Source organism: Chelonia mydas, chromosome 2, assembly GCF_015237465.2.
Source record: "Chelonia mydas isolate rCheMyd1 chromosome 2, rCheMyd1.pri.v2, whole genome shotgun sequence".
Taxonomy (NCBI): Eukaryota; Metazoa; Chordata; order Testudines; family Cheloniidae; genus Chelonia; species Chelonia mydas.
The window spans coordinates 99,037,509-99,058,259 of record NC_057850.1 but is presented as its reverse complement, the minus strand read 5'-3'; the positions used below and the strand labels follow the sequence as shown (position 1 = coordinate 99,058,259).

Below are 20,751 nucleotides of genomic sequence, written 5' to 3'. Positions count from 1 at the left end.
ATTGGAGTTTAGGAACATTCTAAATAATCTAAATCGAACTGTTTTTTCCCTGAACTTCTATAAAATTTACCAACTTATGTTCCATTTCTGAACTATATCTTAGATGAAATATAACTTTCGTTGCATGTCTGAGACTGGGAGGAAGGATAGAAAAAAGAAAAGAGAAAACAGAAAATTCTGTTTTAGTTAGGCATCCATACCGATCAGCAAATTAAGCAGTCACAAGCATACCTAAAATGGAACACAAACATAAAACTGTTAAAATAAAGTTGCATTTGCTTTTAAACTAACAAAAGCCAGGAAATTCAGTATTTAGACTGTCTTTACCTCATCTTATTATACCTGGGTATTGCAAAGGTCTCTGTTAAGAGAAGGATTTATGGTATATGCCATATGTGCTGCAGTACTTATATGAGACCTTTATATGCCAGGTTTCAGTGTGGAGCCAATTTTTATGGCTGAGTTATAAACCCTTTGAAAATAGAGGCTTGTAATGGAAACAGTGACAGATCTTTAACTAGTTTGGTCTTATCTGGCTCCATTATCTTTATTTTTGTTAAGCATTAAATGGCTGCATATTTGTTTATCTTTCTCTCACTCTCTGAATTTTAACAAGTTTGGATTATCAAATTGTTCTTCCTTTAAAATGTCATGAACATGCATCATTAGATAGTTTATCCAAACTTCAGAGTGATGCTTTCAAAGTAAATTGAGCAATTGTGTCTTATTACAATGATTTTCTTGGTTTTATAATACATTTAGTTTATAGGACACTAATAACAGAATAACTTCCTAAAGTTTGCTCTTTTCCCCTTCTCTCTCTCTGTCTCTGTCTGTGTATCATATTTTAATCTTGAATTTGATTTCTTGGTTTTGATATAAGTTGGTAATTTTGTTTTTTGATTGTCCTGTTCAGGTAAAAAGCCATACCACTGCAGTTTTTCTGAAGAGGGGGCACCAATGGTAACATCTCGGGTAGAAGAGCTTCCTAAATTTGGAAGTGACAATGCCAGAGAAAAAGATGCCAATGAATCTAAACCAGAGCTATCAACTTTGGTATCTACCCTGGAAAACAATATCAAACGGCCTTTTCCAAAGTATGAAGCTCAGAGAAATTCTTCAGACTTAAAGATGCCAGCTTTTCAACCCAGCCAAGAGCTTCCTTGCTCCAGTAGCACTGCTGACTTTGCTTCAGGAGTGGGCCAGACACCTTTAGATGCAGCAGTAGACTTGAAAAACTCATTGGAAAAGCAGGCTAGTCACCCTAAAGAAAATTTCTCAGACTTGCACAAGGAGCACCCTGTTCTCGAAAAAGGTAGAGAGGCACAAGAAATGGTTCCACTAGACTTAAGTGAAAAATCAACGAGGGCTGATTCATGCAATAAGGGCTTTACCTCATCTTCGCAGGCTGATTTGATTGTCCACCCATGTCCTTACTGCAATCATAAGACCTATTACCCTGAAGTCCTGTGGATGCACAAAAGAATTTGGCACAAAGTCAGCTGTAACTCGATGGCTCCACCATGGATTCAACAAAATGGATTCAAGAGTATAAAAAACAACTTGGTTTTTCTGGCAAGAAGTGGACGCACTGGTCCTCCTCCTTCCCTTGGTGGTAAAGAATGCCCACCTTTGCCTGTTGCCAGGTTTACACGCACTCAAGTACCAAGTGCGTTGCCAGGATCCAAAAGCAATTCTTCCCCTGTTGGGATGACTATAAAGCCTGGTAGTATCCATCAGTCTAAAGACAGCCATTCATTTGGCCACTGCGGTCCACGGTCATCAGGTCTTGATGGGTACAGGCAGCCCAAATCAAACCATACCCAGGAGCAACATAGCATAGCAGTACAACAGCCTCAGCTTAAAGCTAAATATGAAGTAAATGCTAAACTGATGCAAGCCGGAAGCTTTAGCAGAAGCCTAACACCCACTCAGACAGTCGTATCAAGGCTCACCTCACAGCCTGCCAACAGTAAACAGGTGGAGAAGTATATGATTCCCCAAGGAAGTGCTGGTTTCCCCCCTTCAAGTAAGCATTGTGCATCTGACCCCATAAAAGCCAAATTCAACCCGCCGCCTCAGTATCACCCTTTGTGTAAAACTGAGCAGTACAATAAACATGAAGATCTGTCAGTGCCTCAGTGGGAATCTCACACCAAGGCTGGGAATGAGATGAGGACATTGGCAAACTGCACAACAGGAACAAGAGCGAGTCCACTAATGCAGCCTCAGCCTAGCACAGCAGGAGCTTCTCCAGCTTTACACTCCATCAAACAAGAACCAGCATCAGAGGGGCACGAGAAACGTTTGGACATTTTTTTTAAGACCTACATTCCAAAGGACCTTGCTTCATTGTACCAAACCTGGGGTGCCAATAGCCCTGTGCTGGATCATGCAGGTAAGGCTTCTAAATGCTTTTTGGTTTGGTTCATTATATTGGTTTCCCATTTTGTCCTTCTGCTTGTCCTGTAGGCGACGTCTACACTATGAGCTTAGGGTTGTGATGGTAGCTCGCATCTGAGCAAGCTTGCCAAAAATAGTCGTGTAGCTGCTGTAGCAGTGGCAGTGGGAGGGGTAGCACGTGCTCGTGGGCCTGATGACATGCCCGGGGGTTCAGGCAGGTTTGGACTGGAGCAGCTAGCACGGTGCTGCCGCTGCCCATGTGATTGCAGCTGCACAACTGTTTATACTGGTGCTAGCTCGGTGAGAGCTATCACGAGAATGTGTACACAAGTTGGGAATCACACACCCCTAGCTCGTAGTGTACGTGTAGACATAATTGCTGCTAATCTGAGTAACAGTGGTTTTATCAGTGTTGAGTGGGTTGGAGTAGATTTCCTCATGTACAGTAGTATGGTAGATTCTCCTCCCACACACTGCGTGACGTTTCTGTCACAGGTCAAACGTATTTGTTTACTCGTAGAGTGTTACTAGTCCTTTGTCCCACTGCTTCAAGTAGGCTAGAATTACACAGATGTTCTGTCACACTAAGATCCTAGTGGTCCGCTGGTCCTGGCACAGATCATAACTTTTTCACTTTGGGCAAAATAAACATGCTCTAGGGCTTAACTCCTGATGCTATTTTGGCTATCTTGTTCAGTTTCCTCTACACAGTTTTTCCAGGAACAGACAGAGATACTTACACATCTTTCTAAACAAAGAATCCTAAGATCTTTATTGTACATATCTTTGAAAAGAAGACAGTAATATTTTCCAAGTGACTATCTTGGGCTGTTTATATGTGTCTAATTTTACAGTATCTGTCAGTTTAGTTTGACAGGAAAAGCATATGTATAAATAGCCAATTTAAAGTTCAGAGGCTAATTTGTTTTAAGGTAGTTTTACAAGCAGCATTCAAAAAAGTACCGTGAATTTCCTTCCATCTGTCTCTACCCTTCCCCTCCCCTCCAAAAAACCACCTTTTTGGTTTTGAAACTAATCACCACTGTGTCTCTCTGATTTCCTGCCAGATTTTGGTTGTGTCTGTGGAAACTGAAGATTTACTCTTAGGGGGGGAAAAAGCCCTGGGAACAAACCTTTTTATAAATTTTAAAAGATTATTATAAAATTACAAATTATAAAAGATTTTTTTTTCACTTTTCTTTCAGTAGGATCAGTGCAACATGAATCTTTCTAAAACGAATTTAACTCAGACAGAACCCCTTTTGTCAGATCTTTACTATAGGAGCTCAAGATTTTTACTCATGGAGCTGAAAGGAGCTGGGGACATCATCTATTAGGGGAGGAAGTAGTGTAATGGTTTCTGTTTCGTCAAGTTAGAATTGCTAGATTTTAAAAATGAAAAACCAGGGACAGTTGTAGCTAGGGAAGAGGACAGCATAGAGACAGTTTTGGTGGAATGCCTGGAAGGTGTGTACATGATGATTTTAGCCATCATGGTGTGGGTAGAGAAAGAAGACCCATACTGCTGGGTTATGGGCTTGTTGGGAGGTTTTTTGGGAGGCAGCCTGGCAACATGAATCTGCTCAAGAAATGGTCCTAGACATGCACATCTTGACAGCCTGTTGTTTGTTTTGCTTAATCAATTGATGATTAATAGTACTATCTCTTTTCATTAAACGCTTTGAGATCTATGTATGAAAAGTGCTAGATAAGAGCTGGGTGGTGGTGTTCTTCCTGACTGGTTGATGTTTCCTTCAGTTGGCCCCAGAGTGTAAAAAGGTTTACAAAAGCTGGCACAAAGCACCTGTTCTTGTAAAGCAGGCGGGGAACAGGGACATTCCCCGTTTCAAGGAACACATTGTCACAGTAGCTTGTTCTTGTGTCATATGTGCTCACTTTGTTGGTTAACTACCAACTATTTTTCATTTGTCCCTCTCTGCTCATAGGGACATTTTCTAAAAAATTTCCACCGCTACTAATGCCAATTCAGCTCTGCCAATGTTAGCAACTTTGGGTACCTTACCTTCTGGTGACACTATTTAACATCAAGTCATGTAAGCCTGCCTGGAATAGATCTGATTGACACAATGGGCTCCCTTTCAACTATGCTCGCCAGGATGGAGAGGAACAGGAGGAGCGCCATGAACCTGACATCAATGGCTGCAGAAACCAGAAGATGCACAAAAAATATTGGGGCAGAGGAGGAGTTCTATAGGAAATATTTACTTGCTGATCTACTTTTTTTGAAGTAGGACTTTACTGTGTAAATACTGCTTTGGGGGAGGATTTTCAAAGGCACACATGGAAGTTAGGTGCACTTTGACTTTCAGTGAGTGTTGGTTGCCTAGCTCCCATTTGTGCCTTTGAAATCTGTTCCTTAACCTAGAACTGTTTGTAATGGCCAAGTTTTAGAATTTTGTGGCCTGGTTTTCTTGTATGTAGCCTTTGAATAGCTTTCTTGAGCTCATTCCATATAGAATTTGCAGGTCACTGGTGCCACTACCAATGTATTGGCATGGCACTGTATATTTTTCAGAGGACTAAAGGTAAAACTGCTGCACATGAAAGGGACAGGATCCCACCTGTTAGAAGAACTCTTCCCTCAATTGCATGCAGTCAATCTCAACCGAGGACAGAATTATCCCAGTGAGTCTTTATTATGCATTACAACAAACAAGGCTTCAATTTGGCAAGAGAGATTGTGTTGCCATTATGAAGAATTTAGGGATGTTCTGCCAATCACATAGGTTGTTCCTAAGCCTCTTAATTCTGGATATTTAGTACAATACCTCATGCAGTAGATCAGCCTTAATCACAATAGAATTTTCCATTTCAGGCATTTTGGTGTGTGCTAGAGCATGTTTGTAGCCTTTGCTTTTATATTTTAAATTGGCTGTACCTGCTTGCATGAGACTGGTGCACAGTTCTGTATTCTGCTAGTAGTCTGGTGTTTCTTCGATTCTTTGGCGAAAAGAGTTGAAAGTACTCCTGTGGTACTAGTATTAGACATCAGGGCTTTTACATCAAGGACTAGATAGTTTGATTACTTCTTAAGGAGAAGAGGGTTTTTTTTTAAATTTAAGTTTGGTAGAGGTGATTTTTCTTTTTTATTCATAGGGTTATTTACAAGTATCATGCTACTAGGAAGGACATATTACAGCAGCAGGTGCACCCTTTCCCCTGGGATTCCCGTGAGACCAACTCTGAGTGCTGGTTTCACAGGAGCTCCCCTGAAAATGGTCACTTTCATTTGTATCACTTAATTTCCAAACACCTGTGGTCATCTGCCCCCCTCTTATTCAACTATAGTTTATCCTGAGAGATGATCTCACAGAGGCACTATGTTGTGACAATGGTGTCCATCAAGACAAAGCCTTAAAATACCAAAAGCTTATGATGTCTCTCTTAAAGAAATAAAACAATGACAAAAATATGTGGAAGCAATCCGGTTCTTCTATCTTTTTTTTTTTTTTTAAATAATAGCCAGAAAGCAAACCAGAAGGGATAGAGGGAGATGCTAAATGAATTCTTTGGGTACATATTCATGTACAGTAAGCTAGCTGGCAGAGTTCACCCTGTGTAAGAAAAAAATACTGCAATGGACCCTCTCTTCTAGAAGTGTCATGTTCAATAGGCAAATCTCTAGACTCTTAACACCCAGCAGTTAACCATCATTTAAAATGTTTTCACATATGATCTTCATTCTGAGGTGAACTGATGTGTTTTCCCCTCTTACTAAAATGTAAAATTTTCTGGGCTGGTTTCCGCTGCTGGTTAGCTAAATATTATTTGTATACAGCTAGACATGTTTAAAAACAAAACAAAAAACCTAGCCGTTCTGGTGCTGAGGTTGGCTAAAACTTTAAGGCAGAGGTATGGGGCAAAGATGTGGCTAGAAATATTGAACCCAAAATAAATGTTGTCACTAGCTACGGTGAGTGCACAATATAGAAGATCTGACCCTGCAGTCCTTACTCCAGCAAAATTCCCGATTTCCTCAATAGGTTGATTGAAATGGGACTTTTTACTCAGTCATGACTCCTAAGATTGGGCCCAGAATGGTTAGCCAAAAGAACTTCAGGTCCTGAATTAAAGCCCATTGACATCAGCGTGAGTCTTTCCATTGTTTTCAGAAGCTTTTGGATCAAGCCTTAGTTTCTGAAGGGGCCAGGATAATGGGCTGAAAGGCTGGACAGGACCATTAGGATCATCTGTATCAGACCCTAATGAGTGACTCCCATTGACTTTAACATGAGTGGCATCTGTTGATTGATGAGAAAATAAACCTAAATTGTTCTTTCTTGCTGTGACAGTAGTTGTTGTTGGTTATTCTACAATAACACTTAGAGACACCAACAAGATCGGGGTCTGTTGTCTTAGGCATCGTAAGAGCCAATTCCTGCCCCAGAGAGCTTACAGTTTGACTAGAGGAGAGACACAAAGGATGGGAGAAAAGACATATAGTTATCTCCTTTTTACTGGTGGAGAATTGCGCACTGAGAAATTAAACGTCTCCCTGAAAGCCACATAAGAAGTCAGTGGCCAAACTGGGAATTGAACCAAGTCTTCTGAGTCCCAGTGCAGTGCCTTAACCACGTGATTGTCCTTCCTCTATATGAGATGTATTTTGACTTAGTCTCAAAATGAATGGTTTAGAGATAACAGCACTGATTTCATGGGAAAACATATCAGGGTTCCTTAAAGCACTGCATGTAGCTTCGGTCTCCGGACTGCAGCCATAATTACTTCTGTCTTGTTGGGGACAGATGCTAATAGGGTTTTTATAGTCTGTTAGCTAGAAACCAGAAAATCTGCTAGACTGCTGCTAGAAAATCTGTTTTAATCTTTCATAGATCATGGGGAAAGTCCTGTTCACTTTGAAACTCCCAGGGAATCAATGGGAGTTTTGCCTAATCCTAATCGTAAAACTTAATGCTGCTCATCTTTACTCACACAGAACTTCCACTGATTCTCTGGGAGTTTCACATGAGTAATAGTGAACAGGATTAGGCTTTGCTAAAGCAGTGTGGTTCTGTATTCTCTCTCTAGGAACATATTCGGGGGTGCTGTAATGAAGAGAGAGGAAATACTTGTACAGCAGGTCTTTTGAACTATTTTTATTGAAGTCAATTATTATTATTTATCATTTACGTGGCAAAAGAGTGAATGACAGCCTGGTCCCTAATCTTCTTTGCCCTTCGTTTTGTGGGCATCACACCAACTGTATACGTTTTGGACATAACCTAGTTTCTTGCTGCAATTGATTTAAAAGTGTAATTTAGCTTTTTAAAACAATTGTCACTTTTTTGTTAGAATTTTTACTTTTTTTTGTGCATTGGTCAATTAAAAAAAAAAAAAAGCTGAACCTTCACTGAAACTCCCCTGAGAATTTGCTTTAAAAGCCAAGGCATTCCAATGGTAAATTAAAACATCAATTCTTTCCTTTTTAGGAGGGCTTCTTACCAAAATAGAAAAGATGTTCAAACATTTTAAAGAAATGCCCAATAAAAGTCAAATGTGTCTTTTTTGATCAGCAGCAAAAAGACAAAGACCAGCCCTTTAAGTCAGATACTGTAAACTGACCTTTGGAAAAAAAGGAGAGGTTTGAGTAGTTTTCCACAAATGCTAATGGCCTAGAAAACATGTTTACCAAGGGCTGGTAGAAGGCTGCTGTGTTGCTACTAGCTCAAAATGTCCAGAATGACACTTTCATTCACAGATGTCTTTTGTCTGAGCCTCAGAGGTCTGAGGTCAAAGCAGCACCGGCAGGCAGGTAAGCAAGGGCTAAAGGTTTGATCAGTTTGTGATGGCTCCACTCACTCTGTATTTGTCTCCAAGGTATTGCAGCCCGGGGGGGACATTCGGGCTCTGGTTCTGCTCACTTCCTATTATCCATGTGACTTGTCTCCGCCACGCTGGAGTCACTTTGATTTGCCTGATGTACTGCTTGACAAAGCTGGGTGATGGCTGAAAAGTGGATCCAGCTGCTCTGAAAAGCGCACACCTGACATGCCAGTCCTGGTGCGGGCACATCATGGGGAGCATTTTTTAATTCAATGTAATTTATGCATTCTTGCAGTCCTGTGTGTGCCTGGCCTGTCAGCCAGTGCCTAGATGAAGGCTGACAGTTGTCATCCAGGGCCTGAAGGTAGCCTCACATAATGACACATTAGACATACTAATGATGTTTTCTTCTGGCATAATGTTTTCTTCTCAACTTTCCGCTCCCCCTCCCTTTCTTCTCCCTCCTCTCTACCACAGGGATGCTTAGGACACAAACACGCCAAGGAGACTATGTCTGCATAGAATGTGGAAAATGCTTTAACCAGCACAGTCACTTCCGGACTCATATGAGGTCCCACACAGGTATCTTTTCTCACCAGTTTTTTGTTTTTTGTTTTGTTTTATTTTTTAACCCAACTAACAGAATGTTGAATTTAGTTTTATCTTCCGTACTAACCTAAATAATTTAAATACTTTCCAATATGCAATACCCTAGGTTTTGATATTGATTGGTATTGCTCTTGTTCTCTATGTGTTCCATACCTGACTTCCCTCCCTCTACTCCAAAAAATTGCAATGCATTTGAGATAAGCCTGTTTCCAAATGCTTTATTTTAATTAGAGAGTAGGATACTCGGAAATGAATATGCAAATGAATTCTGTTGCCACCAGCACAAATTGAAATCAGAGTAGCCCCTTTCAGCAGAACATAAGGCTTTGTTTTCTTTCATCATTGCTATTGACTGGAACAGTTTTGTATGAAAACAGATCCTCCTCAGACTGGTCAGTTATAAACTCTAAAATCCCTGTCAGCCATTTTTACCCTAGAATGATCTACTGTTGAGAACGTAGCCAGCTAAAGCTACCAGTGTCAAGATATCTCATAAGCATTACATGAGACAGTGAGACTAGCGGGTTCTCTTTGAAAAGTGTGAATGATGCATACATAAGCCAGTCTGATGCAAAATGACAGAGGCCAAATGGTAAGTAATGCAAGAAGAGGGTCCCTCTACACATACACTGATAATTAATGTTGTCAGTGATTGCTTTCTTCAGCACCGAAGTCTGAATTAAAAAGGGCAGTGCCCCTAGGCTGCCATTAGCACACTCTCTTACAGTAAGTGTTACGGTAAATTGGTATTTTCCGGCCACAGGCTAGTAGCTGGTGTCTTTTTTTGAATGTGGTTAATCTGTAATGGTCTCAACTAATGTACACACACTAACGAAGCTTGAATGTTCATCTGTTAACAAGCCCCCTTGTTCCCACAGTGGTATTTGAGTCTAATGGACTCCGAGGTACTGAAGTTCACACCACCTCCTCAGATGCCCCAAAACAAGTATGTTTTACAATTAATTGGGTGTTTGGTTTTTAATGTGTTAGCTGGGGAAAAGTTGCACAGTGATACTCATCAGTAAAGCACTGACTGTTTTATAACAAATGTGTAAATAATAACAGCGTTGCTTTGATTTTTAGATCCTACACTTTTTTAGCATTTTACCAAAGACTGTTACATATAGAAGACAGTTAATTGTGGGTCAGATAGTTAATGCATAAGCAAAGATGTTAACGGTGTACTGGGGGTGGGTGGGAAGGGTAATTGTATAATGCACAAAATGGTATATAAATGTAAGATCATAATTTAAGAATCGCTAGAGAGAGAGATTTGCTTTTACCCACCTAAAAATTTATCCACTGCAACAACACAAATAACACTTGGTCTGTGTTTTTCTGAAGAGTATTCCTATCGTGATATCCTGTAGCTGATATCTTTGAAAGGCTCTTACCTTTCAGTTTCTGTGGACTCTGTGTGGTGGTGTGCTTTCCTGTTTCTAATGTACATTGTTTCCTGCCTTGACAAACACTTTTCAGTTCTCTGAATTGGGCTTTTTATGTATTAAAATAAAACAACACCACTTCATCTATCTACTCCCTTCTTCAGCCTTAGCAAGTGGGCTGTGGGCTTCATCTTCTCATAAACAGTTCTCACTCAAGTTTCTATCTTGAATGATGTTTGTTTACCCTTTTCCTCCCTATTTTCAGTTTTTCTTTTTTATTGCCACAATATTCTAGTCCTTCCCTTCCCACCAAGCCCCTGAAAACAGTGTGGGCCAAATTTAGCTTGGGGGTAAATAGGTGCAATTCCATACCAGCTCTGAATGTAGACCTTTTTAAATGTAAGGACCTAATCCAAAGTGTCATTAGAGTCCATGATCCAAAACCATCCCCACAAGAAGTCATATCGGAAACCACAGCTTCATGCAGTTCATACAGTGCTCTCTTCATGAGGACTCTTAATAGTCTTCTCCATTGTGTTGGCCTACGGGGTAAAAAGGCTAGAGGTTAGTCTAGAAGCACACTCACCATCACAGCAGTGTGTTGTGCCACCATCAGTCCATTGGGATGGCCAAGGCCATCTCTATAAAAAAACCTGTCTTTTAGTGCTAAACCAACCCCAGGTCAGTAGCGACTAAAAGCTGCTGTTATCTGATGACCACTCATTACCCTGTGTGAAATGGGTATGCTGCTCTCAGCCCATTTTTCAGTGGGAAGATGTTCATATCACTTCAATAATCACCACTGTTGATCCTAATTGGTATCTTTGTTGGTAATCTCAGCAGAGGCACCAAGGATAGAATGGGTCATAGAGACTGAACCACCCTGTCCCCTTTAGAAGAGGTCTCTCCATGTTATTGTGAGGTGGGCTGAATTGCTGCTACCCATGCTGTTCCTGTACTGTGGATAAACGCAGGACTTCCCTCTCCAGGGTTGTCAACATGCCACCTTTTATCAAAAATAAATTCATATGAGAAACTTCAGAAAAATAAGAAGCAACTTTGTTTAACGTTTCTATGAAGGGGTTTTATCAAATACAATGAGACCCATCACTAGAAACATAAACACGAATCCATGTATGCCATTGACTTTATTTTTATCCTCATTACTGTAAAGTATCTTCCCCTCACAAATCCTATTTTAGTAATTTAATGAACGTATGCCTTAGTGATTAAAAAAAAATCTCAGCGATTGTAATAAGATTCATACATTGTAGGGCTTTGAATTGAATCGATTCAAATTTTAAAACTGAAATGCAACTCCTGTTCCAAAAAGAAGACGCTTATTTTTGGTGAGAGGGGCAGCGGGAAGAGAACGTATAACAGCAATGGTATGCCATAATTAGAGAATTACATATTGAGATTGCAGATGAATTCAGTCCAAAAGTGTTCTGCTAACGTCGATGATCCATTAAATTGGTAGAAAGGCATGACTCCTTGATAAAAGTATTTGACAGACGGTGAAACACTGTGTGGCTCAATGGGGGTCTTCGGTGAGCTCTCATAAATGTATTAACATAAATTTAGCAAACCTAAGCATATTTAAAATACATGTGCTGTTGGATCTCTTTCGTCTCTTTACCTTTTTTCACTTGTCCCAGGCATAGCTGAGATCAAAGATTTTGAAGGCAATGCTTTTTGAAAGAAAAAATAAGATTGCAATTGGAAGTCTATTTTAAAACACAGACAAATTGTAAAAAGGTCATTTCTAGGAGTAACAGCTGTGGTAACAGCTTACTTGTCTTTGCAAACTCATGCTGTGACTCAGTTTATTGATTAACTTCTTCCATAGCAAACTTAGTTCGCTATTGTAGTCTTAGTCAGTGTTGGTCTGCCTTGGTTGTAGCAGATTAGAGAAATATTGTAGCGCATCCAACAGCTTCCACAGGATTGGGCAGAGGTGAGCTGTACCAATTTCTCAGTCTATTGCCATTCAGTCTCTCTTCCACAGAGGTTCCAGTATGTTCACCATCCGCCACAAATAGTTCTCTTCCTCTTTTTTGTCACAATAATTCTTTAATTGCAGCCTTTGTTTCAGTTTGTCAGTGTCGTTGTCAATTTAAATGAAAACTTTCAGTCGTCTATTGTCCGTGGCCTCAGAATAAACAATGACTTTATTCCCCCGCTTCCCCCAAATTTCACCTGTAAATCCCCAGGGTATTAGAGAGTATAATTTAATTTCAACCTGGAACTCTGGGAGCTTTTAGAAGCATAGAATGTATTGAGAACAATGCTTCCAGCACTCTGGCAACACAATTATTTTCTAATTAAAATATTGTCACTCCACTGTTTTTTTTAAATTGGAGATGGAGCTATTCTTAGTTTACAGTGTAGAGTCAGTTCAACTTTCAGCAGTGCCATACACTTGCTCCCAGCAAAAACCAGTAGTCATCACATGCAATAGCTTTAGAATAAAGGTTTTTCACATTAAGAGAATCCATTTCATAAAATGTTGCCTCTTTACAGTTAAGAAATCTTCCCTTGAGCACTTATTTAAAGTGAAAAAAATTAATTTTGATGTAAGACTGTATACCACAGTTCCCCAGACCTTTCTGTATTCAAATAATGAAACTTTTGAATAACTTCCCTTATAAGAGAGAGAGAGCAGATTCTGCAGTCCCAAATGTAGCAGTTTACAGTAGTGTTACTATTATTTGGGGACTTTCTTGTAGAATAATTTAAAGCCAGCACTATCACAATGAGTCTAAAATTGGTTGTCTAAAATTAGGCGCCTGAATCCATATTTGGGCACCTAATTTAAGGTGGTGAGCAACCAGTTTATTGGGAGCTGCAGCTGCTGACCACCTCTGAAAATTAGGCTGCTTACTTAGGTTCCTTTATAAAGACTATAGGCACCCAAGTTTGACAATTTTGGCCCTTGCCTATAACTTTATAAGGGTTCCTTGTCTCACCATGAATGAAGAAATATAACCAAATGAAATATAGAAAATAATTAGGTGGGTGCCTGAGTCATAATATTCTTTCCTACTTTCTCTCTGCTTTTGCATGACCCCGTCTAAAAACAAATTGACATTTTCACCAAATAAATTTCCTAAGTACCCTCATATAGTTCCTAATCCTTTACGAAGGACAAAGAATACACACTACATAACCTGAGTCAATACAGGCAGTGCAAACTCATGCAGATCTGCTTGAAAGGCTGCCATATTAAACGTTGAATATTCTGAATATTTTTATAAATGCTAAATATCTGAATATATCCATAATTAAGATTGCATATTCTACAATGAATATGTATCACATTTGGAATACACTAAACAGCATTCCAAAGACATGATTCAATAAGCATGAATTCTGGGAGCACACACCAATCACATGAGGGGTGCAAAATGAAACCAGGTCCCTCTTGCAACAATCACTGTGACGCTCTGAATAGACAGACTTGTGTACCACCATGACTTTAAAGGCAATGAGTTTCTTAAAGGTTGAGCAATGGTAAACTGGATCCTGTGGCATTGTACTCCAAAGGCCAAAGTCTCAATGAATTCTATGGCACTGGAACATCCAGGTTGCCTTAAAAATGGCATCAGTATTGATAGCAATTTCTGGCACAGCTACTGTTCATTTAACCCTTCCAGTTTCATTTTAAAAAACAACACATGATTGTCTACCCTGTAGGGTTCACAGCCCATCCTTAGTTCTATGCTCAAATATTTTGTTTAAACAAAATACTCTAGAAAATTGTAAAGGATGAGTAGTTGCTCTCAGGAGGTGTGATTTGCAAGATGGATGACAAGATCATGACTCCTCATCTAATTGGGATGATACATGTAAATTAAAGCATCTTTACAGTACTTTAAGCATAGGCATTAAGTCCTCTGCTCAAGTATGCTGATTTGTGCAACTGAAACAAACAAGTAAAAAACAGTTTTTAAAAGCTGCTGACCAGAAAAATATTTGTCATTGGAAATCTCTCTGTCCTGCTACTCCTATGGTGCTAGAATCCCCTGGCTATCACATTTTGAAAATGACAGCAGTGTCAACAGCTAGCACAGCTCTTGAAATCACTTTCATTTAAAATGCATTTTAAAAATTGGTCTTACAATGGAAGGCCATGCAACCTCAGTAAGAAGGCATAACCATGGACCCTCATTATCTGCAGCATAGCTGTTTAAAATGTTTCCTGTAATGTTCAATATCTGTCCTCCATAAATCATCAAACTTCTGGGGGATGAATGGATTGTTAGGACCAAGGGGGAAATGCAGCATTATGTTATTAGAATTTGGGGGTTATTTTTTGGGGGGGAGGGAGGTTGCTTTTTTCTTTAGTGTGTTTTTATCTTTCTTGCTATACTACCTTACCTAGCCTAGAGCACTCAGGACAAAAATTGTTCATATCAAAAATATTATTAATACTATTGACTTCTTTATTTTATACCTTTCAGATTTTAAAAATGGCAACTAAAAATCCTGTTTATAACATTTTGCTCACATATGAAATGTCATGTCCAAGTTCCTTATTGAGTTTTTTTAAGATCATGATTAATAGTTCATTTCACATTATTGCAAATGTTATTTTTAAATAGCTATGTTGGGAACAAGAATTCCATTAATCAAAATAATAGATAATGAACAAATAAATGGCAACCTAATTTGTCTCATTCATGGATGTGGATTATAATGCAAACAATCCAGGAATCATGTAGGTTGCTGCACTTGAATATGAGTATTATGCATATACCATACATCCTTTAGTTCACAAACATCACAGATGACTTCTGTGAATGCGGCTCTTGTCCCAACTTTTTCCCACTTATATGCAAACTGGAAGAGGCAACCTTTTCCAAACTGATAGTTGTCACTGTATTGCAATATTTTTCAGTAATTTAACACTGACTTTTCCAAATATAAGTACAAAAGCCTGCAAGGTGCCATCATCTTGTAGCAGAATATGTGAAATCCTCACAAGGGAGATTAGGTGTGCAAACCAGTTTTCATTTGGTAGCTTTGTTTTGTCTATCTAAGACAGCCTTCTCCTTTTCTTAAAAGGAGTTATTTTTCCACTCGTGAGAGAAGAACCCACCATTTTAAATGGCAAAGTTCCTCCTTTGGAAGAAATAGTCCCATCCCCATATGTTAAAAAATGCCACGCGTATCACATACCAGCTGGGGCAGTGCACACTTTAAGGGCCAAATTTTTAGCAGCAGCTTTTAATTTTCTGCTTGCAAAAACATATTTGCATAATTTTACCGTTCCCAATTTTTAGCAGATGAATCAATTAATGGACCGCCGTCTACCGAATTTGCATGTGCAAATGCAGGTAAGCAGGCATTTGTGTTTGAATATTTTTGTGGGCACAAAGTCAGATGGTTCTCTGAAGCTGATTGAAAAGCACTGAGGTGCCCTAAACACTGTAGTGCTTATAGGGTGTGACAGTGCCTCGCTCTCCCCAATCTAGAGTGACTGCATTTGCCTGCAAAAGTTTGAAGTCTCCTTCCTCACCGTGAAGAAATAACATTTTGTGTGATCTCCGCTGATGTACTTTTTTTGCTATTTCTCTTAAGATGGAAATTGTACACTCCCACTTTCCATTCACGTTTGCTGAAGGCTGAGATTTCCCCTCAGTGTAGGAAAATTTGGCCCTTAGGAATGGTCGTCTTCTTTAAAGCTGTAATTAGGTGAATTCTGCTAACTTGGCCTGTTTGGAAGGGAATTGTCAGCCTCTCCCACCCACCACCACAGCCCTTGGTCCCCCTCTGTACTTTTCTATCTTGTGGGAAGATGCTAACCCCTTTCATGTTACTGTGCTACCGGTGGCACTCTATCTGTGGGTGGATTACAGCTGGACCTTTAGGGCAAACCTTCCTTCCCCAGTACTGATTAGCTGTGCTACAGAATCACCCCTAATTGCATCCTCAGGCCAGGGTCCTTTTTAAAGTTCTTACCCAGAGAAACTGGGGCAAGATGTGTCCCCCTTCCCCCCAGCACGAAGAATCCTCTCCCATGTTCCCCAGTGTATCTCTAGCTGGTTCAGTGCGAGATGTTTTAATGATAGTGCTTTCTCTTGGAATTGTGGCTCTGTCTCTTAGGCATGATGTAGCCGTGCAAAAATGTAAAACATCTTTCTTAGTTTACTGCAGGAAATTCAGCATCCAACTAAGGAAGTTTTATCACATCTCTCGTTCAGTTACTATTTCCTACATTTCAAATATACTGCAGCCTGTACAGCAGCTTTTTTTTTTCTTTAATTTTGTTGCAAATCTTTCTGACTTACCCCAAACTTTGACTGGTAAATGTCATGAATCTCGGGCCAGCTTTAATTAGGAATTTTCTAAATCTATTAACAAAAGAGATATACTTAATACATTATGTCAACCAGAGCTGGGCTTTCTTTAGCTATTTCCAAGGCTGCCATAGGCACAGCTTGAAACTTGCTGGGATTTTCCATGGGTGTCGTATGTTATGTCGTGCTAATATAAAATGGTCTGTTTTACTTCATCAGGACTTTAGCTTTAGGTTAATGTATTTATGTAAGATTAATCTTGCCATGTTGCTTTAGTCATCAGGATTGTAAACTGCATTGTTCATACAGTGATTTCTGAATGTCATTTTAAAGCTTACCCTGGGAGCTGCAGGCTCCCATTTGTTCCCAATTTTATCTTGCAGGTCACTTGATTTTTTAGAATATCCCTTTCTGCTTTTCCAACATGGTAATTATTTATGAAAATTGGTAAAAATCCCTCACAGGTTTGGACAGAGCTGTGTTAAAGTTTTGCCTGTCTTTTCTCTCTCCTTCCGTGGCCCTCAAATTCCCCTTTAAAAAAGAAAACAAAACAATTGTTCAGTTATAAATCCCTTTTTGTTACTGCAGAATTCTGCTTTTTGGAGTCCTTCCTCTCCCAGCCATTCTTAACCTTTTCTTAAGTGCTCCTTCAGTCACTATTATTTGCTGTTCTAGTATGTCAAACAGTTTATAGGAGCCTGACATGCTCTGCTCTCACTGGAGATTATTAAAAAATAACTCTTTGTGATGTATTAGGTCAAAATTAATGTGCATAATGCTAAAAAATGTAGCTCAGATATGCATGATGGTTCTGAATAAGAGCAGAGCTGTAGTGTTAATAGGAAGATTATACTTAGAAAACAAGAGGAAGGAATGAGCTTTTCTCTTTGTCTTTTTTCTTGCAGGGGAGAGACCATTCCAATGCAGATATTGTCCATACAGTGCCTCTCAGAAAGGGAACCTAAAAACACATGTGCTGTGTGTGCACCGGGTACCCTTTGACAACACCCAGTACCCTGATCGGCGATTCCAACAACCTCAACACGATGATCCCAACAGCCCTATAGAAGAACAGCTGGAAAACTTCCCTATAAGCCATCAAATCTCTGGAGTCACTGTGCTAGAGTGAAAACAGTGCTCTGCTAGAATGGAGATGCCTCTGCACTGTTAATCATTTTAAAATAAATGAAGATGCTACACAAGATATATATAAATTGACGTACTAATCAGTCCCATGGTTCCTTATTTCCTTTGTAATAAACAGTGGAGTTGGCAAGCATTGTGGCAGTGCAAGGCATCTATATTAATCAAGATAAGTTTGAGACACTGGAATAATTAAACTGTATGTGATTTGGACAGCGTGAAGAATTTAAGTACTGTAACAAAAACCTCCCTGATGCTCAGAATGACTATTTGATACATTTGAAAAACAGCAGTGGATTTGGGGCCGAACAAGTATTAATTAATGAAACTGCTACTGCTTGTCATGCGGAAAAGTAAACTTTTTAAAAGGAGGAGTGGGAGGGGAAAAGAGGTAGCATTTGGTGCTTTGGAGAGCAGTGCTTGATGAAGGACTAAAGAGAAGACCATCATTCTACAATGGTTTGTTTCATTACAGTTGGGGACCACTTGCATTTCTAAGTCTCTTGTTCTTGACTGCGCACCATTAATAGTATGTGAATATGGAAATTGAAACACTTCCACAGAAATGCTTATATTCTGCTTTGGAAAAGAAAAAGCTGGTTCAACACTAAGAAAAACAGGCTTTGGTGTTTTACTCTCAGGACCTTTTTTGTAACAGGGCTACTTTCTTTGACCTGATCACAAAGGAAGTCTGCACATTTTAAAAAATTATTCAGCTGTTTAAAGCCGCTGATCTGTACGTTTTTAATAGAAAAGGAGTCGCTGAACAAGTTCAGGCTGACCTAGGCCCTTAGGGTACTGTACACTCCTGTATTTTTGTTCGGCAAGCCAGTTACCCTTCCTTTCTGGGCTTGGTGACATTTTGAAAAGCTGAGTAACTTCTTTTGTGGTGGCAGGTTAATGTTCATATAATGTGTCATGTCTTGTATTTGGTGATCACTGGTGGTGTTAGGGGGGAAAAAGAGCTTTATATACCTCTTCTACAGTAACTCTTTTAAATGCAAGTTTTCAAGGTGGAGGTTGTGGCACATAGGTTGGTAAACCATGAAGTGTAAGCAATTAAAAAAATGTATTCCACAGATATAAATATTTTCTTTTCTCATTGCTGTGACACTATGTGTGATGGTAATATTTCTGAGAGTTTCAGATTTTGCACATATAATTTTATGCATTATCAAAAGTTACTGCTGCCTTGAAAGAAAATGTTCTGTGAAATTTTTTGCAAAAGCTTTACTAGGTTTTTTTTTTAATTGTAACATTTTGTAAAGGCAGGAAATGGATTAAAAAAAATCGCATGCTAATTATATTTTTCAAAAAAAGCAATAATTTTACATGTACAGAAATGATGCTAACCTTTAATACCGGCGAGAGCAACAGTTTACTTAATACGATAATGGAATAGTGCTGTTTTTGTAGTAAACGGGCTTCTGACACAAAGATTTGTTTAAAAAAAAAACAAAAACCATAAAGCGTGATTTTTTCTGTTCTAACAATTTTTTTTTGTTTGTTTGCTTGGGTTTTTTTTAGGGTTTTTTTGTTTGTTTGTTTGTTTTTAAACCTAGTCAATAATTGGTTCTGGCTACTACTTGTTACTTGTTGTGAATTACTTGACAGTTCTTGTTACTTTGCAACACTCACAAACATGCAAATATAACTTTCTTATGTAATTTTTTTTACTAATTTTTTCTCATACTTTTACACCAGATGTATACCAGAATTCTCTGTAGTCCTGGTGTAGTTAGGAATGTCTGTGCAAATACTTACAAGTGACTGTCATTGACTGTTTTGTAAAGTTATTTTGAGGGAAGTCGCCAGACACATTCCACTGTGTACACGAACACAGACACATGCACACAAAATTGCTGTGTGGATTAATGATTGATCATCATTTTGGGGTTTGCACTAGCTTTTTTTTTTTTTCGGTTGCTTTCTGAGTCATATTTTTCTTGGATGAAAGTAATGATGACAGTTCAGGAATGCACAAAAGCTAGTTGCTTATCCTATTTGTTTGTGTTTTAGTTATTAAAATCTCTTCTGTACCCAAAATGGCACAAAAGTGTAGTGTACATTTGTAATTTTTTTTTATTTTTTCCTGTTATGCAAGCTGATATGGAAAATCATAGTTAATATTTAGAGCAAATGTTGCTTTCTGGAACCTTTTTTCCAGCGTACCTGACAGAGGAGAGGATAGTGCTGTCGCTGCCATTACCAGGGTACTAATCAGCAAAGTTACAATCATAATTTAGCTACATGAAGAACAACAGTAAGGGAAATCAGTTTAAATAATTATATGCTGTGTATAGCACAGAAATGAGATTTTCACATAATTAAACAAGGAATGGGAGGAGTGGGTTGGGGAAAGCCAACCTCAAAGACCAGCCATTTTCAGATGTGAATCCTAGGCTTTCTTGTTCCTTCTTTATCATTGTATTGTATTGCTTTTTTAATTCAGTTAGACCATAATATTTAAAATGATTTGTGTTCCTTATTTATTTAGTTAATTGGTTTTGATCAGCTTTTTTAAACAGCATGATGATTTTTTAGCATGACACACTCCTGTAAGCCATCTTCTGACTGTTACAGACTTTCTACTACCTCTACAAATCTACTGTTTCCTCTCCTTGACAGGTTTTTACAGTGTTGCAGTCTAATGTAACTTAGCCAATAAAGGGTATGATTATCTATACTGCAGATTCTCAGTGTATCTGCCTTCCCTCTTTTTTTCTCTCTCTCTTTTTGCCTTTACTTTTCGCCATACTTAAAAAGCAGGTGACAGAAAGATTCTGTGCCACAATATTTTTTCTATAGTGAATGTTTTAGATTGACCAAAATTTTGTCAGACTCAAAGTAATCTCTTCTTGAAGATAATCAACTAGTGTATTGTTGTGTTTCTGTTTGCATCCTGGAATTCTCACTGTCAAAAATGTATGAATAAATTTTTGCATGGTAAAAAAACAAACAAAAGAAAAGCAAATCATAAAGCCAAAGCAGGTTTTAGTTTTGTGTTTCAAAATCACATAGTGAAAAGCTCATCCCCATCCCAAGAAAGACACTGCTTACATGAAAACAGCTAATTAAAGGAAATTACCCTTTAGAAAGTATCAGCTTGTATTTGTCAGTCAGGT

General features: G+C 38.8%; 1 protein-coding gene across 23 annotated transcripts in view; it reads left to right on the top strand.

Annotated features, from left to right (window-relative positions):
* The window catches only part of ZNF516 (zinc finger protein 516), a 131,989-nt gene extending 111,677 nt beyond the window's left edge, over positions 1 to 20,312 (top strand). For 11 of the 23 annotated variants that reach the window (XM_037892949.2, XM_037892942.2, XM_037892947.2 and 8 more), the window contains 5 exons: positions 917 to 2,398; positions 8,665 to 8,769; positions 9,675 to 9,742; positions 15,467 to 15,520; positions 17,389 to 20,312. In XM_037892949.2, coding sequence (XP_037748877.1) covers positions 917 to 2,398; positions 8,665 to 8,769; positions 9,675 to 9,742; positions 15,467 to 15,520; positions 17,389 to 17,448 — 1,769 coding nt within the window. In that variant the 3' untranslated portion in view covers positions 17,449 to 20,312. Of the gene's footprint in view, positions 1 to 916; positions 2,399 to 8,664; positions 8,770 to 9,674; positions 9,743 to 15,466; positions 15,521 to 16,835; positions 16,911 to 17,388 lie in introns of all 23 variants that reach the window. The other 12 variants (XM_043539989.1, XM_043539981.1, XM_043539983.1 and 9 more) reach the window with 2 other exon arrangements.
* Positions 20,313 to 20,751: the final 439 nt, after the last annotated feature.